The 27356-nt window shown below is 40.9% G+C and overlaps 2 protein-coding genes across 34 annotated transcripts in view; both read right to left on the reverse strand.

Moving 5' to 3' along the window:
• The window catches only part of DST (dystonin), a 313318-nt gene that overhangs the window by 121023 nt on the left and 164939 nt on the right, over positions 1 to 27356 (reverse strand). For 23 of the 33 annotated variants that reach the window (XM_081856602.1, XM_081856619.1, XM_081856627.1 and 20 more), the window contains 8 exons: positions 25505 to 25667; positions 24956 to 25039; positions 23368 to 23475; positions 21885 to 21983; positions 11887 to 12021; positions 7420 to 7508; positions 6810 to 6945; positions 28 to 5706 (listed from right to left, as the gene is read on the reverse strand). In XM_081856602.1, the coding sequence (XP_081712728.1) occupies positions 28 to 5706; positions 6810 to 6945; positions 7420 to 7508; positions 11887 to 12021; positions 21885 to 21983; positions 23368 to 23475; positions 24956 to 25039; positions 25505 to 25667 (6493 nt within the window). The remainder of the gene's footprint in view (positions 1 to 27; positions 5707 to 6809; positions 6946 to 7419; positions 7509 to 11886; positions 12022 to 21884; positions 21984 to 23367; positions 23476 to 24955; positions 25040 to 25504; positions 25668 to 27356) is intronic. The other 10 variants (XM_081856621.1, XM_081856616.1, XM_081856615.1 and 7 more) reach the window with 1 other exon arrangement.
• On the reverse strand, positions 12108 to 16570 carry LOC309339143 (desmoplakin-like). Its single transcript, XM_081857121.1, has one exon. It carries the CDS (start codon positions 15513 to 15515, stop codon positions 13701 to 13703), a length of 1815 nt encoding a protein of 604 aa, XP_081713247.1. The 5' UTR covers positions 15516 to 16570; the 3' UTR covers positions 12108 to 13700.

A 27356-nucleotide genomic window follows, 5' to 3' on the forward strand; every position in this document is an offset into this window, starting at 1 on the left:
AGACAAAAATTGTAAGTTGCTACTCACCATGCTCTTTGAATCAGGTCTTGGTCCAGATTCCTCTGTTTCCAAGGTTTCAGAGAAGCATTTTGGTTGCTGGTATGGCTTCTCAGGCGGAGGGTATCCTTTCAAACCAAGAGCCTTACTGCATGCTTCAGTACTCTCTCCAGCAGTTTCTGCTTCTAATCCCGATGAACTTGTAGTTTCTCTTGAGATGGGAAAGGCATGGTCATGCTGAGAAGCGTTTTTCTCCTGCTCTCTTTCTGTCTGGGCTTTCATGTCCATTGTCTCACGGGTGCTCTCATTTCTTTGACTGCAGTGGTCTTGTTTCAGTATATCAAGGAGGAGATCAGGACTTCTATTATCAAGCCAAATAGGTGGGGTAGAAGTAGGTTCGTTTGCATGTATGCACAACGAAGCAGCCATTGAGGCACTTCTAGTATCCTCACTTGTATGCTGGACATCAGATTTGGTAGGGTCCTCGTTTTCCCAGTGTGTGCTATCAACCATTTTAAGTAAATTTTGCATTAAAGCTTTTGTGCCAATATAACTTAAAGGTTCCTCTTCCTGCTTGCAGTAAACATCTTTTATTTTTCCTTTAAGTATTTTTGTTAAGCTTTCAGGTAATGTAGGAGGCACTTCAGAAAAAACAACTTCCTGATCATTGACTGGGGCAGAATTAGAAAGCATCACATCTTTTAGTGATTGTCGCATTTTTGTCTGGATGCCATTTTGAGAGAAAGTAGGCTCATGGTCTAGAATGTCATCTTCTGCAGGCTTCCCCACACTACTGTTTTGAGTGACCACTGCTTCATGTGCTTTCTGCTCAGAGCTATTCTGGCTATCATCTCTGGTGCCTAAAGTACTAGAAGAAGATCCAATTACCCATGGATCTTCTCCAGAAGCTGTTTCATCAGCCTTGCTCCCTACTTTTCCAATAGCTTCAACATGCTCCATATTGTTGAAGTCACATCTGTAGCTTTCATCATGATACACCTTGGAATGAGCACTAGCCTCTTTGCTAACTTTATCTCTTGTAGGCTCTGATACAACTGATGCAGGAAAAAGCTGTTGTTTGGGGTGCAATTCTTTTAGGTGCTGTTTTCCTTCGCAGTTTCCACTTCCTGATACCACAAGCTCCTCTCTATTCTCTTCACTGTCTCTTTCACCTTCCTTTAGGCAAGATGAACCATTCTCTCTCATCGCCAAGATATCCTTGGCCATTATATCTTTCGCACTTTGCTTTAAATATGTAGAGAGGTCAAACCCCTCTACATAGTCCACTGATTCATCTTTAGCAATGTCATTGGAGTCTGTAACCAATGTGGGCTTATTTGAAGTTTGATCAATACTTATTTTTCCATCATATGAGGCAGTAATTTCATAACCATTTTTAATAACTGATGAATGAGGCTCCCTAAGGCTTCCACTTGATTCCTGGATATGATCTTCCTTCAGAATGCACACTCCATTTTTATTTTGTTTCAGCACACCAATTTCTACTTGACTATGTGGCATACTGGTAGATGCTTGTTTTCCATTATCTACTTCTTGTCTTTTCTCACAATTCAAACATGGCATTGATATATCATCAAGAATTTTAGCTTCCCTGTGTTCAGCATGTAAGTTTCTTTGAGAAGGTATATCAGACTTGGCACTAATATTTTCTGTTCCAATTGCGTCTTCTGATGTTGCACCATTGCTTAAGCTTAATTGGGAGGTTTGACTGTTCTGTAATGCAAGATTGTCTTGCATGAAAGGGTCAGAAGCCTGTTCTGTTTCTTGCTGGCTTCCCTCTTTACTTTTACATGGTAGGTCCTGAATGTTTTCTTTAACAACATCAGCTAAATTTTGATATTCATCAGCACTGTAGCTTTCAGGGCACCGTAAACCATTGTTTCCTGTTGCCTCTGAAAGTGCAGACACCTGGACCCCAATGTTTTTATCATGGCACTGAGAGTAATGCATTTCCAATACCTCTTCATCTTCATAATCTGTCTCATCATAAGTATCATAATCAAAATCCACATAATCATAACCTTCAAAATCATCCCCACTGTCACTGTCACCATTATCGCTACTGCCATTATCATCACTATTGCTACTGCCATCATCATCACTGTCATCCATACATATGCTTTCATGTTCACTCTCAGAGTCATCGTCTTTCATTTTAATGCCCTTGTGCTCACCTCTTTGCATTTTAGCTTCATCCAACTTTTCCAGGGAGCTGTCAATCTCTTCACTTTCTTCCCTTTCTTTTTTCTGACCATTATCTTCTATATCTCTACTGCTTTCTGCCTTGTCTTCTAGAATTGTGCCTAGTAGCCTTGCATTGAATGCTGCCATATTTATAATTTCAAGTGTATCAGAGTCACTTGTTTCACTAAAGCACAGAATGCATTCTTCTTCCTTACTTAGGTTGCCCGTGGAAGATTTTGCTTTTTCTTGCAGCTTATCTGCTACTCCATTGATAGCTACTGCACTGTGGACGAGTTCTGGAGTAGCATCTTCTTTAGCAACAGAGGAGTCACCCTTGTTTATTCTGTCTGAGCTATAAACTGTACCATTGTTATGATCAATTTGTGGAGCATCACAGGCTTCACTGCAATCTTTATGTTGAGTTGGATCACAAGGATCTTCTGACTGAGTACCATGTTGTCTTTTAGGCAACAGCTCAGATTGCTTGCTGTTATTGCCTTCCAGAACTAGCGAGCCACATTCAAATGTTGACTTGCTGTCATTCACAGGTGGTTCATCATGCTTCATACTAGTACTGACTTCCAGAGGTGATGTGGACTCACTATCAGTATTGATTTTAATGGATGATCCATCAAGAGTGTCAGTAGTGACTCCTACTGGGAGCCCAGCATTTGTATCAATGGAATCCTTGAGTGGACATCCAGCATGAGTAATAGCACCGTTTCTCTGAATTGGTCCAATATATTTATCTTCAGTATGATATTCCAACAGTGCAATGCCATCAGAACTGGTATGGTCATCAAGCAAAGATACACTACATATATTAGCCTTATCTATGGGTTGTTCTCCATCACTGATATTCATCTGATTTTCTACAGGTTGCCCACTTTCAGTCTGTTCTTCCTGTAATAATCCATGGATCAAATTTACGGTGTCTTCCAGAAGTGAATCACCATTAGAAGTATTTTCTAGGACTGACATGCTATAGTTATTGGTGCAATCTTCCAGTAACTGACTGTCATGTGTATGCACTCTAGTTTCCAATGGTAATTGATCTTGCATGCTGGTGTAATTTTCCAATAGACAGCCAGCAAATGTATTAGCATGGTCTTCCAATTGTGAATTGCCATAGCTATTTGTAACGTCTTCTCGTGGTGGCCTATCATTCATATGAAGACATGCACCATGCATTATGGAGTGGTCTTCTAATGGCAACTTGCCATTCCTATCATCATTGTTATGCAATACTGGGGTGACATTCGTTTCCGCTTGCAATACCCCACTCTCATTACAAGTCTCTAATTCTTTCTTAGTGCGTTCATTTAAACATTTTTGGTCAGGTTCTATACTAGTGTATAAACTATCCTGAAAGTCATCTTTTACCTCATCTTTCACCTCATCGTTCTTCATTAGCATAATGCCTTCTTCAATCTGCAAAACCTGAGGCATGCTTTTTTGCGGGCTGTTGTCCATGAGATGTGAAACGTTAGTGTTCGCTTGAGCTTTCTCATCTTTTTTAACAGCTGAAGAATAATTTGCATCCAAAACACTATTGAAGATGCCTGGGGAGTCATTTTCACTCCCCTTAATGTTCTCCCCCTCTACTATGCAAATATTATCTTCATTTACTATTGGAGGAAGGTGTCCTTCTGAACAGTTTGAAAGACATGCTTTCATTTCACCATTTTCACCATTTGCTTGGTCAGTTAAATTTTCAAACACTTCCACTGGCACTTGTTCTGGAAGTTTCAGTAAACTTCCAAGTGCATTTTCTTTTTCAAGATTTTGACCTTGATTGATTTCCTTTCCAGATCTATTCGTGACACGTTCTGACTGCTCTGAAGCACCACCCACAATATGAAAACCATTTCTCCCTGAGACTACGTCATTCTGGTGATCTTTACAAAATGCCTCCCTCTTATTGCTGCTGGACATATTTTGAATACTTGTATCTTGTTCTGAAACATTGCTAGTGATATCACTAAACATTGCCCCTTTGGGCTGTTGCTCAATATGTTGTGCTTTTGTGTTTAAACACAATTGCCCTTCAGTCTCATTTGTATTATTTTCAGAACGACTGCCATCCATTAACAGGTTGACTGTTTCATTTAAGTCACCACAATGCAACAAAAGCCTCTGACCGGTGTTCGCATCCATACAACTATTTATCATTAGGTAAGACATGAATAGCTTTTGAGTTTGTTCTGAGTGGCAAGGTATGGGCTCACTGGTGCCAGAAGTGTTTACATCCTTTCCATCAGCATGTTGGTTGGATGCCTGGAGTTCACAAGACGAGAGCCATCTTGCAGCTTTTTTCAAAGGCAATGGTATATCTTCCACATTAGGCATTTCATCAGGTAGGGTAACACTATTCAAAATTGATGAAGTGTTGCTTTCTATGACTCCCTGCTGGGCTGCATCATCCAGGCTGATCACTTCACAAGTTTCTGGAATATAGAGTGCTGCTATTTTTTGCCGCCCCTTTAGAATTTTGCAGGCCTGCTCATTAGTGATCATGCCTTGATGCAAAGATGTAGATACAGGAAATATTTCCCCACTATGTGGCCAGATGAGTCCAATGAAGCCTCGTTGTGCCTGTAGTACCAGCAAGGCACTACTAGAAGAGATCAGGTTGCACTGCACAGCTTCATCTACAGACAAACGTTTTGATGAATTTTGACACAAGATCCCACCTGTCTGAAGCTGATGAGTCAAAATAGCACAAGCAGCATCCTGGTCAATAACCCCTTCTCTCATTGCTTCTTCAACAGTCATTCTGTGTCCTGTATCAGGATGAATTATGCCACCAGAAAGCAGCTGGGCACCTAAGAGCCTGAACATGGTCTCCCTCTCTATGAGTCCTTCATGAGCTGCTCTCAAAATAGTTATCTTCCTTCCACATTTTAGTGTTATTTTGCCTCTTTCTTGAGGGGTCACAGCCAAGAGCCTCAAGCCTGTTTCTCTATGTACTACAGTTCTTTCAAGTAATTCCTCGAGGGTTATCTTCTCTGCAGTGTTGGGGTCAATAAGGTCTTTGCTCATGTCACGTCTTTCCAGGAGTTTAGTATATAACGCTGCAGAGATCAGATTTTTCTGAAAAGCTCTGTGCAAAGACAGCTGTTCTCCCGTGGCTGGTATCATTAGGTGTCCTCTGGAAAGCTGAATCTCAAGAATTTTAATAGCAAGAGGTTCTGAAATTAAACCCTGTTCCAAAGCAGCTACAACTGGGAGTGCTGCTGATTGCAATTCTGAAATGACCATTTTAGCATGCTGTAAACCTTGTAGTTGCAATACAGCTTGGTCATCGACAAGTTCATGGGCTTTGGCTTCTTCAAGGTCAAAACTTCTTCCCAGGGCTGGTGAAATTATATCTGATAAAATGAGCTGGCTCTGAAGTAAGTGAATTCCGGTGTCATAGTCAATAAGGCCTTTATAAATTGACTGCAAGACTGAAAACATCTCTCCAGTTGTTTGATCAATAATGCCAGCTATGACTTTATCCTCCTAAAAGTGAGTATAAAAATATGAATTGTCAGCATTTTATGAATGGTAAATGATTAATACTTTGAATTTTAATATATGTACAATATAAAGTCACTTACTTACCAGAGTTCCACCCAAACTGTGAATGTTAGCAGTTCAATGCAGAAGTGATGTCAGTGATTCAACAGCACACGGTGTGATAAAAGATTGAAACACAACATGCATCGGTAAACCAAAAGCCTATGCTCTGCATACATCAAGAGGGTTAGTGGAAGATAAAATAGTAGATGATCGCATAGTGAGCAAAAAAGACACGTACCTGAAAGGCAAACTGTCATGCTATCTATGTGCTTTGTGAGAAGTTAGCATATATTGAGAAAACAGTATGTGGTACAAAAACACACATGCTATTCATGTTTACAGCATACAGCACTTTTACATAGACACCCAAACACATAAGGATCAAGTATTGTAGCTACTTAAATGCACTGCAGCTGTGCTGTATTAAAAGTCATCCATTAGGAACAACATTTAAGAAGTATGTGCAGAATAGTCTTCCTTTGCATATACTCCCAGGCATTTTGTAATGCCTTCCAAAGGCAGTGCGAAATGTAATAGATCTTAAAGTATTATCTCACAGTTAATGTGACTATAAACTCCAAACGATGTACCCAGTTGAAATTTAATGAACTTCGGAAATATGGCATACTTCCTGAAATACTTATCGGAGAGCATATAGAAGAGTAGAGAGGCTATGGAACTTCCACGTGGTGTCATGTTTCTGAAGTACAGACGTTTGACAGAATTCAAAGTATGGCTTTTAAAAAGAAGGGTTAAGTGATGTATGATTCTATGCTCTTAGTTCATGCAAGACACAAGGTATAAAAGCCTGTCCATGTACAACTTTCCACTTGTCCGTTTATAGACATTCAGCTATAATTCTAATTCCACAAACCGATCGAAAGCTGTCATTCTTTTAGTTCTGATTTTGTTTGTGTGATACACACAATTTGGTGCAGGTTTTTGATTTTAGTATTCATACAGAATTCCAAAACCATGCAATGGATCAGATTCAGAAAAGCATATATACTATAGCCAGCAACATAACTCAAACTGTTGACTACCTTTTCATCCACGTTTTCATTATCTGCATCTTGTTCCTGCTGCAACTGCTTCAAATCTTCACTGGACAACAGTTTATAACCTTCTTGCAGGGACCTCACGTGGTTTTCCATTTCATTTTTCTCTTCATCTGTCATTCTTTTGGGAGGGGGAATAGAATATGTGAATGGAAGTGCTAGCAATTTCTAAACATTAGTTGTTCTCTCAAGAAATAAACATACAGGGTGGAATTCAACATCATGCTATGAAGATATGTTCCAGCAGACCTGGAGACAAGGTTTACTTTGTAAGCTGTTAACTTGACAGTGGTGGCAAGTCATATGGGCAGTTATTCCCAGGGATACACTGGTAACAAGCTGTGCAATTATTAGTACCACCATTAATTAATGCAAACTGCTTTAGTTGAATTAAGTAAGGTGCCATTTATAAGGTAGAAGGGGCAGTACCCACCCATACCCCATTGTTTCAGATTTCGTATAAGAACTCCTGAAGCTAGAGGATATCTGCTGCCTGCATACTGATTTTATATATGGAATGGCTGAAACTCGTCCTCAACACAAATTCTGAAAGGGCATGACTAATTTTAAAATGCAATAATCCCAATGAACCTACTTATCACCATGTTTCGCTAAAAACGTCTGTGTTGTTTGCAAAGCTTCTGATATCTGTTCTTTCTTGGTTAACAGTTCGTCAGAAGATATCTGAAAAAAGGAGCAAAATATGTTCACAACTCCATTCTAGAAATAAAATTAAAAAGGGGTGGGGGTAAGAAATGTACATAAAAGATAAAGCAAAAAGATGAGAAAGGAGTGAGTATTTCAGGAACATTATCAAGGGCATAATGGGTGATATCCAGCGATGTATGAACAGTGTTCTGCTTGTGCAAGCAGACTTCCCTTTCCTCACCTTGCATGGTCCCCCAACCCTCTGAAACAGATTTTGAGGGTGTACAGGGAGTTGCAGGGGAAAGGGGGTGGCAAGTCTATTTATCCTTTTGTATACCACCCTCCATCCATAGATCTCAGGGCAGTTCACAGTATGAAAATACAAGATAAAAACACAAAATAGTCTATTGTACAAAGGGAAGTCTTTTGAACACGTGTGACAGCAGCATCAGCTACAACCCAATGTCTCTTTAATAACAGCAATAGCCTATATTTCAAATCCATTTTTAGCCAACTTGTCCCTTATTAATGAGCCATAAATACATGCTTGGTTATGAAACACTAAGGTTGTGTTTATAGATTACTGGGAACACGAGAACCGTAATTAACTTCGGGTATAAATATGGACACCCACTACTAAAAAACATTTGTTAGATGACCTTCTTCAAAACTTTTGTCTAAGCTGTTCTGGTCTTTGTTTCCGGCCAGATGTTGCTGAACTGCAACTCCCATCAGCTCCAGTAGGAATGGCTAATGGCCATGGATAGTGGAGGTTGTAGTAAGGAACATATGGGAGGACCAAATGCTTACCAAGTTGCTTTAGACAACTTGTAATCAGCTACTAGATTAAGAACAGCCTTGATGCGTGAAGTCAAATGCTCTGACATTACTCCCTCATAGGATGTCTTGCAACCAAAGATGTCTATGCAATTTCCAAGCTATCGTTTTCAGTATTTTAATAAGTTAAATCAACTACCTCACTTAACTTCCTTTGTGGATTTTATGTGAATGGTATAGTTACCCAGGATACTGATCTTTTATTCTCAAGTATTTCCAAACCAGGAGTTCTCAAACAATATTAAATGCAACTCTCCATAAATCAAGGATAAAAGTTATAGCTTGCCAACTCTAACCAGAGCTGAAACTGACAGAAGTGAAACTAATCAGATCAATTCTGGTCTAGTCTATTTCAGATTTCTTTCTTTAAAGTGCTACATGGGGTACATAGTATATGGATACAGGGCATGGAACCATGCTTTCATATACTAAATTAAAATGCAACAGTCACTTTGTTGTAATAATTCCAAAATTGTTCCGAGTACCGGAAGAAGGAAGTCTTACTCATTGTGAGCACCACCCAATAACTGCTCACAGAAGTCACGTGAAAATGTTCTGCTGGTGCACACAATCTCTGCACCTTGGAGCTACTCTATCCTACAATGGATACAGATATTCAAGATACTCCCCTTACAATTGCTATTTAGCATACTGGGTAAGCCACAATTTACAGGAACTAGAGAGAAAGAAAAAGACTGCCGTGTGATACAGGTGGCCCATTTTAACCTAATGGTTAAGAGGGAATGCAAACCCAGGGGTTTAAAACTGCTTCTTGGTCACTGTATGTTATGACAATGAGGCGGATTTCAGTAAGTGGCTTTTTTGTATCTATAAAAAGCTGCAAGCAAGGGCTTTTCTAATGAAAATATAAAAGTGTTTCGTTGTATGGTGCTGATTTTCTCTGGAAATCATACAATTAAATGCACCAAAAGATACGTGTCAATTTACGAGGCAGTTTGTACTTGTCTGCAACTTTTTCTTTCACAAATTGCCAGGACAGGAAGCCCAATTCAGAATGGGACCGTGGTGAGGTGGATGGGGGGAGCAGTATTTAACCTTTTGCCTCATGCTGGGACCATGATTTGGATCTTACCATGTGTCTGCAATTTGCAGGGGGGGGGGGGACATCTGTCCGTAACAATGGGAGATCTTTTCCTCCAATGCAAATTCCACATACTGGGGGTCCCCCAAAATCAGGAACATAGGAGGGGCAACAGATTAAACTCCACCCACAGCCAGGGTTCCAGATCTAGATTGCCCACCGATTGTCCTGGCATTTTTTGGAAGCAGCAGCTTGCACTCAAGGACAAACTACGCTGAGTAATGTCATGTGTAGCATTTTCTCCATGTGTTTAATATGCATGTGGACACATGCATTTCCAGTTATATTAGGCACAACACAAGTATGAAAGACTGAAGAGTTTCTCGGTATCATGCAATGGGACCAGTAAAATATTGTATCATTTAAGTTCTTCAAATTACTTGCTGGTACAGGACTGCAGATTTCATGGGTTTGGTTCGGGAGTTACTCTTACGTGCTTGGCGGATGTGAGATTTCAGGTTCTACTCAGCCTCCAATATCCCCCCCACCTCCACCCCTTCTTTGAATACAGTGTAACATTTGGAAATGGGGTGTGTGTGTGTGTAGGGTAAAATATAATAAACTTAAATTGTGTGATTGATACTCCCTAATAAATTGGGGAAAGCAATGTGATTTGGGCCTATAATCATTGGGTTTTATGAGGTCCCTGGAGTTTCCAAGGTAGTGGTGGCCTTGAGAATGCCCCCTTGTGCCCATGAAGAATCTGATACACACCCTGTCTCACTGCCCCCTTCATCATGAGGTTCCCTCTTGAAACATCAATGGAGTTGAAGGAGGAAACAAGAAGAGTCATTCTCTTTCCCAGTGGCGTAGCGTGGGGAGTGCAGGGGGGGCCGGCCGCACCGGGCGCAACATCTGGGGGGGGGCGCGCTCGCCGCCTCCGGAGTCGCCGAAGAGCCTCGGGCGCAGGCTGTAGCAGAGCCCCATGTCTCGCGGAACCGACGAGCTGTGCGCGCCTCCGGGCTGAAGGCGTCTGGCAGGCAGCGGCTCTCAGCGCTGGCCGCGGAGGGCGCGCCACGCAGCCCCTCCTCACAGCCGCCCCGCCGCCGCTGCTGCTGCAGCTGCTGGGCCATGTTGCATTTTCCTCGCCTCTCTGCCCTCCTCCTCCTCCGGGCAAGCGGCGTCGTTTGGGCAGCAGCGCCAGCGGCAACTCGCCTCAGATCACCTGACACGGACCCACCGCCACCGCCGTGGCTACCTTACCGTAAATACCCCAGCCCAAGCAGCAGCAAGAAGAAGCTGGCAGCGGCGGCAGGTTAGGGGCGCAAATTACTTGCCCTGGGTGCTGACAACCCACGCTACGCCGCTGCTCTTTCCCATTTCCTCTGTTTAGTTCTACAGGCTCAGTTCAGCCCCTGATTAGGTGGGAAACGGGGATGACAAAGAAAGAAAGAAAATGGAAGTGGCCAGTGGGAAAAAGTGGGGAGGCTACAGGAGTCAGGAAGTGAGGGAATGATCCCTTCCAAACTGTTTTTAAATTTCTCCTACCTAACCACCATCAAATCACATGTCACATCTGTTGCCATTGACTAAACCATGAAAATCATGGATATGGTGCCATTTGTGATGGATGCAAACAACAGAGCTTTGTGGCTGCCGACTGCAGGAGATCCCTGCTAAACCATCACTAAATCGTGTGCCACCTCTTCGTCTACTCTGATAGTTTTGCTGTGATCCTCTGTAAAAACTGTGAAAATATATGAAGAGCAGTGCTTTGGATCCAGATTTCTGTGATATTAGCAAAGGCCAGATTTGTGATTTTTAATATAGTCTATTACGGTAAGCTTTAATCTGATAGGTTTTTGTGGGCAGCATCCCATGTAAACTCATGCAAATTCAAGAGGATTGTTTCTATTCTACCAGACAAACTTTTACCTAGAACCCATGTAAAAGAACTTGGGGGGGGGGTTAGCATGTGCTGACCTGGAAGAGATTAAAAAACCAAATGGATCATACCCATAGTACACACTCTATGAATTCTGAATGGGCCTCAAAGGTTGACAACTCCTGTAACTTATAAAAAAATTACACCTCCATATTAACATCCAGAGGACTAGCCAGGAACACCTGGTGGGAAAGGAATGAAGGTATTATCATTTCCCATCATAAGTAAGGAATATTATTGTCCAAACACTGTTTCTCCTTTTTGTCTTGAATGTAGTCTTTCAGGAAAAAACACCCATGTATCAGTTATGTAGTCTGGTGAATTTAAATAAAAACACTAGTATGTAAATTATATTTGTTCTTAAGCACTTTAAAGTGAAGGTTGTATCCAATGCCAGCCCTACTCAGAGCAGACCCATTGATATCAATAGGCATGACTAACTTAGGTCCAGGAAGTTCAATGGGTTTTCTTTGAGTAAAATATAAGCTGAATACAATGAAATGTTCTTGTGCCACATTTGGCACTTTAAAGACAAAACAACACTGTGTCATGCATCTGGTAGCATCTATTCTCAAGCAGTGTTTTAATACCTGTTTCTTAGGAGAATCTGCTTTTTCAGACTTTTCTCCTCCGCCTTTGCCGAGGCTCTTGGTGATGTTTGAAACCCATTTCAGTAAGTCCCCAGCTTTTTCGACGTGTTCTTTCTTCTCCTCTTCCACTGACTTCTGATGAACAATGTGCATTGCAAATATATATATATATATATTTAAAATTGTAGGTATATTAAGGTTACAGCCAACCCGAAAAACAGTTACACCGTCAAAAATTTTATTGTGGAAGATGCCAGATAATGAGCTTTATTTTTACTTTCTTTCTTTTTTATCCCCATTACCACAGTCATTCTTATGCATGTTTTTTTTTTTTAAAAAAAGGTAAACAATAATAAAAAAGTAATTGAAGTAATTAATTCAAACATCTGAAAAAACTAAGATAGCCATTATGATACATATAAACACATTCATATACATAGATGATGGAACTCACATTACAGAAACCTCCCAGCCACCACTGCACAAGCCAAATCTAAGCAAGGGTTTGCCAGGAAAAACACTCTAAATCTCAGCCTTTGCATTAGATGTACACCCAGTTCTAGATTATCATGTTGTTGAAGAAGACAATGAAATTCAATAACATACTTCAATCCTGTGCAATTAACATAGCATCTTACATGTTTCTCCTGAGAAGGAAAATTACTAATTTTGTAGCCAACTTTATTGCCGATTTCAGGTTTAAGTTTAATATGGTGTTTTTTTTAATGTAAAGAATCATGTAGTAGAAGGAAAACCAGAAAAATAATAATCATGTAACAGAAGTCTATCATTTTCTCTGAAATTTCCAGTGTCACTGAGAATCTTATCTCCATGTAACTTGGGCTGCAATACTATCCCCACTTAAGGACTACAACCCATTAAATTCAGCAGGACTTTCTTCTGAGTAGACATGGGGAGCACTGTGCTGTTACAAAGGCGTAACCGCCACCTAACACAGAGAGGCTTGCTTCCATGTAAACATGCCGTTAGAAGAATATCCAGTCTTTATGACAGAACCCACACCACAGTAAACTTTGCACCGGCAAGCAAGCATCCTGTCAAATCTATTTATGATATTGCATATTAAGTTCTACACAAATATTTAAGTGCCATTGACTTCAATGGGAGGGTTTACATACTTAGCTCCCTGTTTAACTTTGGCTGAATCAATGGAGATAGCGCAGTCAGTGGAGCATGAGACTCTTAACCTCAGAGTCATGGGTCTGAGCCCCACGTTGGGCAAAATATTCCTGCATTGCAGGGGGTTCGACTAGATGACACTTGTGGTCCCTTCCAACTCTAGATTTTTTTTTATTTTGCAGGACAGTATTGCATCATACACTGATATCAATGCAACAGGGCATATTGTTTCACTTCTGAAAATTTCCCAAGAGCAGCTGGAATGGCAAAAACAACAACAACTCTGCAACACATTGCTACCACAATGATCCCAGTTAGCAAGCTGCTAATACCATTTATACAGCATAGAGGAACAATTCAGGGATAGTTTTAAGTACATTCAGGTCCTAATGATTTCAAGGAGAACTAAAGCATTAGCTTAAATTTCCACCAAAATCAATGGGGCATAGAAGTGCTTAACTCTTATCAAATTGTGCATCATAATTACAAGCATGGAGCAACGTTAAATCTACTGTACGCTGAAAACTATACATAAGCAAACTCAAAATGCTTTGTTCTGCTTAGAAATCAGCCAGGAACCCTATTTTACAACCCAATTAAATCATAGGGAATCATTTCCCTGAGCCAGATGGTTTAAATTACTGCAGGCCAATTTAATAACTTCCATTGTTAAATTATGACTGTGAGGAAAAATACAGACTAGAAATTCCTGAGGAAATGAGCTCAGCTGCTTCTAGCAATCGTAGCCCTGTGTGGCAGTCAAAAACTGCATTATCAAGGGCTTCTTTATACGTCAATTTCTTCTTTGTCTTGGGACACATAATACCTTTTAAGTAGAATTTGTCATTTTTCATCTTTGTAGCAGTGACGGCATCAATAATGCCCCTTTTAATAGCTTCTTCCATCGATAATCTGCAATGAGACTTGGGATCTATCAATCCACCAGTCAGATGTTGATACTCTAGGCAGCGAGTGCCCATTTCTTTCTCTAGGACATTTGTATTCATTGCTTCAACGGCTGACAAGACACTGTTTGTTACAGGGTGAATAATCCCAGTAAAGACCAGTTCACACTGCTGGATGTGCTTAGCAGACGCCTCATCAATCAGCTCCCTTTGCAAGGCCTCTGCCACACTATATCTCTTCCCAGTAAAGGGATCAATTATACCTCCCGTACTTGCTTGTGCTTCAAGGCACCTCAGTGCTGTGGTTCTCTCCACTAGGTTTTTGCGAGCAGCTTTCAGAAGAGGCATTCTCTCATTTGTCTCGGGCAGCCAGACACCAGCAATGGGGCTGTTGACATCTGTGCGCGGTTTAGAATTGCTCAGCAAAACATCCGCAAGCTCGCTGGCTGTGATTTGCCCTTCCTTGTATTGACTGACCAGCATTCTATCAACTTTGCCATCAGTTAATGCCTCGTCAATGTTGAACTGCATTCCAGTTTTTAGGTCTGTCAGCACAAGGTAAGAATTTCCATGCTGATCAAAGCATGTGGATTCTTTCCACTGAAATTCTTGCCCTGACAGCTGGAGGTAGGTACTTTTGTCTATCAGGGACTTCTTATAAGCCTCATAGGAGGTCATTTCTGCTCCAGTTGTAATATCTACCACAGATATTTTATGAATTTTTTCTGCAGATGGAGTGGTTATTTTTCTCTCCCCAACAGGGAGCAGGAAGCATTTGCTTCCGATATCAAGTAAACACAGCTTCAGCAAATCATTATAATACATGGCTTGCCTATTATTTGGATTCTGGAAGACTTTTTTATTACTGGAATGTTCATATATAAATTTCAGAACGGTGTTGTTCAGCAAGCCCAGCTGGACCGCAACTTCAGGACACACACGGACACTTCTCACAGGGTCAATAATACCTCCACTTGCTATCTGAGCTTCAATAAAACTTTTGCCTTTCTGCCTTTCAAGGATTCTGGTTTCAATTGCTTGATAAACAGACAGCTTTTTCCCAGAAAATAGATATCCTAAAACTGCCTTTTCTGCCTCAAGAAGCCTGCTTTTGTATTCATGATCTACAAGTCCCTTGGCAACTGAATCATCAACAGAGTATTTCTGACCTGCTGTGGGGTCAATGATAAAACCAGTGGCGGCCTGGGCTTCAAGCAGTGCTAATATGGATGCTTTTTCAATTATTCTCTGCTTAGCTGCAGAAGCAAATGAGACCTTCCCTTTACTAGATTCAATATACAACCCAGCTATTGCAGTAGGCTTAGTCAAAAAATTCTCAAGATTTTTTTGAACCTCAGCAATGGCCTTCTTTCCTGAATGAAGCTGTTCAGCTGTGCTCAGGTCTAGAAGTTTAACTTCAATCAACTGCTTGGCAGTTACATCATGCCGGAGACCTTGAAATTTGATATTATCATATTCAGAGGGGATCAGAGCAACCTCCTTGGCTTGCTTTTCCTCTAAGATGTCACTGATCTTTGATAAATCTTCATTTTGGAGATTCTGTAAATAGGAATTGTTTGACATAATGAAGGATACTGTACTTAGAAAATAGCATCAAGTTATTAATCTAGCCCATAAACAGGGAGAGGGGGAGAGATGCAGAATATGAACAGCAAACACTAAGAATCAGCAAACTTTATTAACCCTGGCAATATGGAATTTGGTTTGAGAAGGAAAGTGGGATGGAATGACAGCAAAGTGTAAAAAGAGAAACTATCTCTTAGCAATATCATCACCCTTCTAATTGCAAACTCAGGTGGTGAATGAAGGCAGGAAATCCCCAAGATTCACAGAAGCACTATATATTAAAACCTAAGGGGGCAAAACCAAACAAACCCTCAAAGGAGACAATGCTCAGAGCATGCTCAGTAGCTATGGAATACAGAGTGCAGCTGGAAAAGAAAAACAAAACACAGCGTGGGAAGAGTGGAATGGCCAGTTTGGAGGGAACTGCTGAGAGAACCCTAAACAGGGTCGCTCCTTTGGGAGAAATGAGAGACTGCACCTTCTTGCTCCAAGTGCCACTTTAAAAAATCTAATGCGGATGTGAACAACTTGGATTTGTGAATTTCTTTCTTCATTCTAGGAAGCCAGGCCTGTTGTATGTGCAGTACAAATCTAAAGAGAGCTCTTGGACTTCTGTAGGCCACAAATAATCATTCAGCAGTTGGATGGCGAGCTTTTAAGGTTAGAACTGCACTTTTTGGCTTCACCTCATGTCTTGTTGAAATCATAGGGTGTGGGGACAACTGTGGGCAGAGAATGGTGCAAAGACACATCATTCTGCCTGCTGCTTTTATCCGGCACACACCATTTTGCAGAGAAGTGTGCTCTTCGGTATGTAGGGCCCCCTCTTTTAAATAAAGGGGGAATATTTCAGTGGGTGTTGGTGGGTGAAACTTTTGCTTCCACACATGCAAGCAACATCTGCACCTGCACAAATGTCTTGGGGTTATAAGGTGGACTGATGCATGCCAGATGTAAGAAAGTGTTTGGTATCAAATAAGATGAAACATAGAACAGAAAAGCAAGGAAGATTACAGGAGAACAGAAAACTGTAACAGCAACATCCAAGCCATATCAAATGCCATCAAATGTGCCATGTACCTCCAATGGATGCAGGCGCTTCCCTAAGCCCACTTCATAACTCTCTTCAAGCCTGGAACTGAGGAGTTTGCCGTCTCTCAATTTATCTATTTCTGAAATTCTTGTGATAGGGTTGCTCTTATCAACCGTTATCTCAAACTCTGTGCTTGTCTGGGAAACATATTCGGCATAGGACTGTTGACTTATTCCATTTTCCAGTTGGTGGGTTACTCCGGACAACTGGAATGGCTTCTCTCGTTGCAATGAATCAGTGGCAACTGTTTGCAACTTCTGTGCAACCAGCGGTTCAGATTTGCAACTTGAGCCACTTAGGTGTCTCCTTCTTAATAAAGGAGATGTGGTCGTACAGAGGTTAATATGTTCAAAATCTCTTGGGGAAGTGTCTCCCAAGTAACTAAACCCATTTCCCTTCCACCCAAAGTCTAACTGGATGTTCCTTTTGTTGATCTCATTCTGAAACCAACGCAGCTGATTGCCGTGATCTCTTTTCTGCAGGTCTATTTGGTGCTTCAAGTTCTCTACTGTCCGCCTCTGCATTTGCAACTCTTCTTCCATTTTGCGGTATTTCTGCACATACTCCATTTCTGCATGCTTGCCTTGCTGAAGCTGCTCACGGGATTTCTGAAGTCTGTCTTGCAGGTCTTCAATTTGAAGTTTATACATTCTAATGTTGTCTTGAGCCATGTGGTTTTCTTGCTGCAGGGTGATGCATTCCATCCTGATACCAGATATGTCATTTTCCGCTATGTTGTGAGTTTCCAAGAGTTTTTCAAATTTCTTCCTAAACTCTTCTGCAGAATGCTTGAACGCAATTGATTCTTCCTGAAGTAAAGCCACATTTTGGCGCGCCATTTGTTCCTCCAAGGTCTTCTGATGCAAGTCATCTTGCAGCTTCTTCATCTTGCTATTGAGCTCATGAATATGGGACTGCTGCTGCTGGACCTTCTGCTCGTTCATCTTCATTTCCATAGTGAATGTGCTCATCTGAGTACGTAGGTTTCTTATTTCCATCTCTGCATTCATGTTATAAGCATTGTCCCTGTCACATTTCTGCTTAAATTCACCAGCTAATTCTTTTGCTTTTATTAGCTCATCTTCTAATCTCTTGATGTGATCCAAGTGCTCCTGCTCAAGTATTATCTGTTTGTGCAGTTGTTCGTTTGTGATACGTAGTTGCTCTTTGAAACCTTCAGCCAGGGCTTTTAATTCATCATTTTTTCTGTCAATAATTTGTCTTTCAAGAATTATCTTCTCTGAATCGGTCCGGACTTCAGTCATCATTATTTTGGTCTCGCTGTTCCATCTAGAAAGCTCTTCAACCTTCTGTTTTAACTTTTCCACTAAGTGATTGCTATCTGCTAAATCATCCTTCAGTCTTTGAATCTTCAGCTGGTTTTCTTTTTCTTCTCTTGTCTTTTGAAGGAATTGTTCCTGCATTTTTTTTAACTGTTCTTGTAGGCTGGTTGTTTCCCCTCTGCATGAAACAGTTCTATGTTCAGCTGCCATTTTTTCTTGCTGAAGAGAAGTGATTTGGGAATGCAATTGCTGAATAGTAATCCCAGTGTGTGTGTGTGTCCTAGCCAACTCCTCCAGCTCCATCTTTAACAGTGCCTTTTCCTTCTGAAGTGACCTCAGCTCTTCTTGATACTTCATATTTATTTTCTTCAGATCCATGGCTTCTTGCATTACCTCTTCAGCTTTGCCTGTGGTTTTCTGCAGCTGCCTGTCAAGCTCCTTCAGCTGCTCCAAGTATCCTTGCTCTACCAGCTCTTTCTGATCCAGCTCTACTTTAAGGCGCCTGAGAGAATTATTGGCATCATCCAGTTTTTCTTTTAGTAAGCGAGCCTTTTCTTCAGCAGACGCATTCTGCAGTTCAAGTTCACACAGTTCATATTTTAGGTCTTTGATGGTTTTCTCGGACTTTTTGTTGGCAAATGTTAGCTCATCCACCAGTTGCTGGAATTCCTCAATGTTTTTCAGTTCTTGCTTTTCTCTGAAAATGTCTGAACCTGTTGGCAACAGAGTTTCTTGTCCTATTATAGTAATTTGCCTTCTGACTTCAGTTATTTCCTTTTCTCTGCACTTGCTTTTCACCAGACTACCTTGAAACTCCATGTCTTGTTCCATTTCCTTAATGAGTTTCACAAGCTTCTCTTCTTCAGCAGTCTTCTTCCTCAGCTCCTCCATCAGTGCTTTCTTTTGCTGCTCTAAATCTTGAAGACTGGTGTCCTTCCTTCTTAACTTATCTTCAAGAGCATCTCTAGCCACAGCAGTTTCCTCTAGCTGCATTCTGAAAGCTCTGAACTTTTCCTCAACCATACTTCTCTGAGCCTCAGTCTTCAAAGCGAGCTGCTTCACACGCTCCAACTCCTGCTCTGCGTCTTCTTTCTCTTTAAGAGCATCCTCTAGTTCCATGCGATAGCGCTTTGCTTCTTGCTCAGCCTTGGCTTTCTGGAGAGAAATCTCCTCCATTTTTGTCTGCTGCTTCTTCATTTCTTTCTCTGCATCGGCCTTTGCTTTTGGAAGTTCTACTTCCAACTGGAACTTCTGTTTCCTCAACTCATCCAACATCTCCTCAAGCTCGTTTATCCTCTCCATAAGTTTTCTGTTCTCACTCATTATTTCTTTTTGCTGCTGCTCCAGATCAGAATATTCACCACGTACTAGTGCCTCCTTATTCTTCAGGATCTGCCAAAAAAAAGATAAGGTAACAAGAAACATTGAAATCCATTCTTTTAAAACGTTAGGTAATGTTGTAATGTTAAAATGCACAGTTGCAAATACTTACAAACTTCAACTACAGCATGTCAGCAGCACAGACTGAGGGATTCCCACCACCACTGTCACCATCAGAAAGGGACCGTTAGTTAGAGTAAAGAGAAAGCTGCATGAAGGAATCCACCAGCTGAAGTCCTCAAGAAGAATCCCTTTGCTTTCAGGATAAGAGTTGTTTCATAGGTTGAATGTGATGCCCAGAAGCTCACTTGCATGAGTCCTTGCTTAAAAGCTACAGAGCAACTTCTCAGCAAAACACACCATGCAAGAAAAAAGCACTTCCTCATTTGATGGTTAGTTGAATAAGAAGAGGAGAGCGTTTTAGTGTAAAACATGATACAATTAGCAAGAAACCACATTTAATTAGCCATGTCCTTCAACAATAGTTATTCAGGCTCTGAACATAATGCTCTTTCTTTTAACAAAAGACTAGCACAACGTTACAGTATCATTAACTCACCAAGACATACTAATGCAAAGGCAGCTTTATTTCCTTCTGGGTTGAATTTAATTCTTTCTAAATATTGCTGTTAAATGAGATTTTATTTTCCAGTAGATGCCCCATTACACCAATAAATGCGACATCTACTGGTATATAACACAAACCACAAGATACTTGGAAACACCAATGCTAAAGATCATTAAAATGTAATAATTTAATTATCTCCCCGCCCACTAATCCTGATCGCAAAGCAAGTTGTCAGCTGGGAGGTTTCTGTAGCTGATGTTGCTACATAAATGAATAAAAGGAATGATTATGCAAATCAACAGCTTAGCAGTTTGTTTAAATATTGCAACTCCATTGAATCAGTTTTAAATCAATTTTCCCACCACACAAAGACATATTTAAGTTTCAAGTGATGATTAGGAATGATTTTGAAGTTGTATTTATTGCTATAATACTATTATATTCATTATGATTGCCTCTGATTTTTACTATAACTATGTACCTCTTTCTTTTTTATTTCTTCCTTTTGGCCTATGCTTTCTCTGCACATTCTTGATTCAAAAACTGGCTGTTCGTTTCCTGTGTTTCCATACTTTGTTCTCCTGACATCCTCTCTCAGTTTAGGATTTTTGTCTTCTTCGAGTAGCTATGAATGGTCATGTACATCTTTATGCAGCACTGACTCAGCTAGAAAAAAATCCTTCCTTTTTTTTAAAACATATCCACTTCCATCTCTACATTTTCTTTGTGAACACCAGTGAATAGAGTGGTCAAACCACAGACAACATTCTGTGTCAAACTCTCAGCGTTAGCAGATTGCAAGAAAGGGTATCTTCAATTTTTTCCTTTCTTGGTTCATGTCCAAATTATCCTTCCTCAAAATTACTTTGCTTCAGGAACTGGCCAGCACTACATCACTATTTATTTTAATAATGTAACAATACTGAATTCATATTTTGGTTGATGTTGCTTTGCATCATACCATAATTTAGTTCATACACTTTTAGACTATGCTGTATAACTGTGTTTTCTACTGTGTAAACCTTTGAAACAGCACAGAAACAAGTTGTGCTTCCTTGGCCTTCAACATTTATTTTCCTTGGAGCATGTACAGTCTTTCTTGTGGGGTAGCTGTTCTAAAATTGCTGCTATCTAGAGACATATTATGTAATGTATTAGTATTCACCTATCAGAAGGACACATGTTTTAATTGTTGCTGCACTGTCTTACTGACTCCTTCCTTGGTTTTAAATTGCTTAGGGCAGTTTTGCAACAATTGCTAACAATTCAGCTGTTAGGCTATTCTCTTCCACTTTTATCAGTACTCTGTGAGAATATTTTTCAAAGCCTTTATTCAGGTTCTCAGGGTGCAACCTTTCTGAAGGGCAAGTGGGTTGTTCAATTGGGCTGATTCCCGTGGGATAATGTCCTGCCTTCAGACAGGCTCGGAATTAGTTTTTCCATGTACTCTTGCTCTCTCCTTCAGTGAAATAGACCATTTAAATTTCTCCTCCCTTTCATCAGCAACATGCACTGCCTCCACTGGCAGCTTTGCCTGCCTGCCATTTTTATTTGCAGACTGAATAGAAAACTCTTTTCTGAATTGGTCTTGTTCAATACTATACATCACAGGAACTACTGAAATATCTTTGCTTGCATGCAGATGCCTCCCTTCGCTATACTTTCCAATCCTGTCCATCCTGTCATCACTACTTAGACTACTATAAAATCCAACTGCTAAGTTGAAAGCACGGCAGTGTGAGAGAGCTTATGAGCCAATAAATATAAAGGTATTTTACAAGTTTATCAGTACCTTAGGGAAATTCTCATATAGAACCAATATCCTGCAATAGAATTTTAGCAAACTAAAGTAGTAAAAATAGTAAGGACAATGAGAGCGGATAATTTCAGGTCAGTCTTGGTGTTCACTAGATACGTGATGTCAACCTTCATTTTATATCTAGAGAGTACATAAGGAGTTCACATCATCTATCCTTATACTTAAAAAAGTATAGCTGTCATAGTGGTTTTACCATCCCTTTGAAAGTTATCTGCTGACTTACCTCTTCCTCCTCCAGCCTTTTGAGAGAGTCACCAGCAAACTTTATATACTGAGTCATCAAGGTCACCAAAGCTGTGTAGCGTGTTCGTAAGTCCATAAACTGCAATGAAACAGAGGAACAGTCCTGATTCGTGCTGAAATGGAGTGTCTTAAATTTATTTACTTTTATATAGAACAAATAAAGTTACAATATGATTTCTAAAATAAAAATGCACTGCGTCTTCCTAAATCATAATATACAAAACACATTAGAAAGATGACCCTGAGTCCAACAGATTCTTAGAAGAATCAGTGTAACAAACAGAGTGTTGAGAGGAGTTGACTTCTGTCTGCTTTGGAGGGAGCAGATGTGGAGGTGCTCTTAAGAATGAAAGATGAAGGAGCAAATTCATCATGGGATTAACCTCCTAACCCCTCATGCCTTAAATCATTTATTTTATGAATTATTGAATGCAATGAATCCCAACACATTTTTCTGTATGAAGCAGGGCAGGGACATCATTCAGTATGTTATATTAGAAAAGGATGCTTCAGGGTCCCAAAAAGACATGAGGGTTACAGCCATATAAAGGAACGTAACCCTTCATATATCATTCTGTAACTCTTTGTGTTCTGGCTATCATTCACAGAGTCTGCGATTATATTCAGTCTCGATTGCACTTAATCTCTATCTTGCTGATGGAGGAGCTTGCAAACTCTTGAACAAAGAAATGTCTATTTGCATCCTCATTTCATTAACAGCCAGGGATAGGTTCCAAACGCTGGCCAGTTTGTTGTACTTTTACCCTATGGTCACCAGTATCCACATTTTAATCTAAGTTCTTTAGATCCTTTAACTCTAAAGAACTCCCTACCTACACTGAACTTCTAAATTGCAGTGTTTTCGGGTTTTTTGTTTACAAATCCTTATTAACTCTTTTGAACACATTAATCTACCTTATACCGAATCAGACCAACTGTTCCAGCCAGTTTGGTACTATCTATGCTGATGAGTAAAAGCTCTCCAAAGTATCATCCACCAGATGTTCCTTGTCATGCAACCTGTGATTCCTCTTGCTAGAGATGCCAGTAGTTGAACCGGGAACCTTCTTCATGCAAATCATGTACTCTACCTCTGAGCAACCACCTCTCTTCTGAATCACAGGCACTGGCCACAGTCCACTGTACATTTGCACATTACACTGAAGTTGATGATATGGAAAGTGGTGAAACTATACCCTGGAATAATGTGGTAAACTAATCTATGTAACCCTGGCAACGTCAGATGACTAAGGTTTGCCACATTGGGCTCTCTGACTGGATATAGTAGCTGTAGCCAGACTAGCTGCACCCAAAATGAAGCAGCAGGGTGTAACATGATCAATTACTAGCTTTGTATATTTAGACTGAAAGTATTTCATGAATGTAGCTCAAAAGCTTTCACAATGCAGAAGTGGAATGTGGGTCATTATAAAGCATTATAATATTAAGGCACGTCCAACTACCTCTTGGATAATGAAATCAGAGGAGCTCTGCATTCTTCGGCGTTTCACTGGAGATTTTTGCTGGGAGTCAACCATGGCTCTGTATGTCATCGTTTGCAACTCGTAGTCCTGTAGAAAATAAATGGAAATAGGTAAACCTGTAAGCTACTTGTTCCACACTAGGAGTCTTTCAAGTGCTGCATAAATTCATCTGAGTACTAAAGACTATGGGTGATATCCAATGGCGACTGGTCTGCTGACAGAAGGGAATCTGTCAGGAGAACTGGGAAGGGGGCAATTGTAGGCAATCCCCCTATAGCATACGATCTGGACAGTTCTAGATCACCCTCTAGATCTGGACAGTTGGAAGGTGGGGAACACCTTCCAGAACAGATTTTGAAGGGGAGGGGATGCAAGGTATTGGGAGGGAAAGATTACCTCCTGTCAGCTGACAGTCACCAGAAGATATCCTGGATATCTTGTGACACTAGGGCAGTGAAGCTGGAGTGTAAAAGAAGACAATGCAGCTGCTATGGAACTCACATTATAACTGGACTGGGAAACAGCAACTTCCCTCAGCTCAACTGGCAGGTTTCATTGATGGTTTTCCATACAAAACCTGTCACTCTGGAAACAGAGGTAGAGATAGGAAGAATGCCTGCACACAGCTGAACAGGACTACAGGAGATTTCTCTTGGCTTTTCTCTGTTGCTTTGGTGACAGGTAAAGCTGCCACTCAAGTGGGTAGGTTGGATTGTCTGATTACAGACTACACCCGGCAGCACAGGAGAGGATGGGTGGTGGGGTGGCACTGTTCACCTGACCTCTGGTCCGTGGTGCTGCTGCAGTTTAAGATAAAAAAAGGTAAAGGCTCCCATGATGGCTAAGTCCAGTCAAAGGCAACTATGGGGTGCAGCGTTCATCTCACTTTCAGACCGAGGGAGCTGGTGTGTGTCCACAGACAGCTTTTTCAGGTCATGTGACCAGCATGACTAAACTGCTTCTGGCGCAACGGAACACTGTGATGGAAACTAGAGTGCACAGAAACGCCTTTTACCTTCCCACCGCAAAGGTACATATTTATCTACTTGCACTGGCATGCTTTCAAACTGCTAGGTTGGCAGGAGCTGGAACAGAGCAATGGGAGCCCACCCCGTCACAGGGATTTGAACCGCCGACCTTCTGATCGGCAAGCCTAAGAGGCTCAGTGGTTTAGACCACAGCGCCACTACAAGGTAGAGGGGCAAGGTGAGGTGAGGTGGCAGCAAAGTCAGCATTTTGCAAATGCACTGGAAGGAGCACCGGATTCCCTATGCTAGAGGTCAGCTGAGAGCCGCCACCCCAGCCCACTACTGCTGCCAGCGCCCACTGACACAATGCAGCCTAATAATGTGGATTGGAGCAGCAGCTGTGGCAGTAACAGCAACATGTGAAGCAATGTGTAAAGTGTATCTCTCAGAAGACACGGCAGCTTCCACATTTCCATAGCCAGACTTCCAGGTGCAGGAGCAGCAGCATCACTGTCGTCATTCTGGATGCTGAGCAATGCTCACATTTCCACAAAGAATTAAAAAAGAATAATGATTGTGCACAGAAGTTATAGTTTTACCTTTACTGCAGCTGAATACTGCTCTGAGTGCTTCTGGCATTCATCTAGCTTGTTTTGTTTCGTCTCTATTTCCGACACTAGCATCTGTAAAATAAACAAGAGAATTTTAGTATCTAACAGTATCAACCTATGCAACTTTCCCCATCCTAAAGGCTAGTGTTCTACTTGTTTTTAAAACATACTAGACTGAAAACGTGAAAGTTGTGTTTATGTATAAAAACGTGAAAGGCTGTTTCCCTGTGGTCCTCTTTATAAATTACCTTTGGCTCTACAAGAAAAATGGAAGGGGGGGACGTTGCCCCTCAACCAACATATGCAGAAACATACTAGATTATTAATAATGTAAGATACAGAGGTATATCCAGTACACTGCTTAAAAGGGAAAAATTCTTATGAGCTGAACTGAAACTGGCTGTCTTTAGGTTAGTTATTAATTCTTTACATCTAAGCCCTAGAACAAAACCTGCATGTTATAAGTGGATATTTGTTATCAGCTCACTACAGAAAGGTGGCATATAAACAAATTAAATCAATCGATCAAGCGTTTACCTTTTGCTGGTTTAGCTGTTTGGCCAGAGCTTTACTGTTTTGAGGTGGGTTTTCCTGGAACCTCTGCTGAGTTTCTTCGACTTGCTTGATCCAGTTATCCAGGGCACCATATGTATCCCTGTAGTACTTTAGGGATTTATTGATAGCTTCTAAGTCACGCAACCTGGTTGAGTAAAAAGCAAGCTGTTTCAGTGAGGAAGAACAAACTAGTAGCAATGACAATAAAGAACTAACTATCATCACCACCAGCAACCTTACAATAACCTTGTAAGGGCAAGTCAGTATTATTATTCCCCGCATAATAAAGATCTTTGGGGTGGATGCTAAGTCTGAAACAGAACAGAGATTGCCTAAGGCTACACAGTAAGTTCAGGGCAAAGGTGAAATTAGAAATTCCTGGTTTGTAGCTCAGTGCTAGGCTACACCACTTCATAAACAGCTGGCTGTCAGAAGGCATCATTCAGCTAGAAGTCCTTTTCTCAGGGTTTCTCCTGCAAACCTTCAGAATGAAAGGCTTTGCCAATTTCATAAAAAAGGAACTCTCTGAGTTCTTTTTAATTTCCATGCCTTTTTTGAGGAGCTCACAGTTATCAAGAAATGTATTAGTTCTGAGGAATACATGCCAAAGAACACACATTCCTAGGTTCATAAAGCTCCAGGCAGCCTTCTATCTCTCTATCAAACATCCCTTCATCTTTATAGGAAGCCAGATGGAACACCCTGTGTTCCTTATTTCAAAGGGTTTTGTCTCTCTCTGTCTCTATCTACAAGTTCCTCATTTCAAATGCCAGGCATTGAAAAATAAGTGAATCCCCTGCCACGATAACCTCCAGATTCAGACAAGGATGCTTACATGTACCAGTGTATTTTAGACATAAAAAGCTACTCAGGGTGACCACTAGAGGGAAGTTATGTAGAATTCAGCAGAAGCTTAAAAAACAAAAGGAAAAATGGAGCAGTCACGTTCCATGTCCTGAAACAGTATTCCTCAGTTGCAAAACCTCAGGATTAGAATGTGGAGAAAAGACTCACTTTAGAATAAATACCCAATTCTTCATATGCTGACTAAATCCATGGTCGTTAGGGAAAAACAGGTACCTAGTCTATTACAAAAGTCTTTATAGAAAAGGGCCTTGCAATCTACAGGAATAATAATAATAATAATAATAATAATAATAATAATAATAATAAACTTTTTTCCCTGCAGTTTTCAAGCTTGAGGGAGAAAGAGAAGAAGGAAAGCGAAACATTATGTGGTAATTACGATAACTGCAATCCTAAAAACTGACCTGTGGTGCTGGAGGGGGTTAAGATTGAAGGGATTCCCCTGTCCACTGTTGTCTACCACTTGGGACACCCCCACAGAAAGCTGAAACTATGGAAAGTGAGGCAGTGGAAATACTGTTGCCATCAGTGCTCCCAACAGCAGTACCCAGTGTAAGACACTGAAACAGAGCATTTTGAGAGCTGGGGCCATGGACCTGCTCAGTCCTACCTCAGTCCATTTCCCCAGCCTGGGCCAGCCTGATACTGGTGCAGCAGGAAGAAGAAAAAGCAAAAGCAAACGCTCCTTCACCAACCTTCCGGCTTGGCCTGGGCTGGCTGAGGCTGTGGGGTAGTAGAACCCACATCTCCATACCTCTCTATGGCCCCTCTTGTTCTGTGAGTAGCAATTAGTAAATAATTTGGGCAATAGTTAAAATGGCTAAGTTTTATACAGCTGAAGAAAAATTATACTGATAACTAGCCAGGGTTTTATTTTTATTATATATATATATAACAGGAGGGTGAACATTTGTAGGGAACAGTCTGTTTACAGTTACAAGTGGCAGTCGACACAAAATCTGTTACC

The sequence above is a fragment of the Podarcis erhardii genome, assembly GCF_964252035.2.
Source record: "Podarcis erhardii genome assembly, chromosome: 3".
NCBI lineage: Eukaryota > Metazoa > Chordata > Lepidosauria > Squamata > Lacertidae > Podarcis > Podarcis erhardii.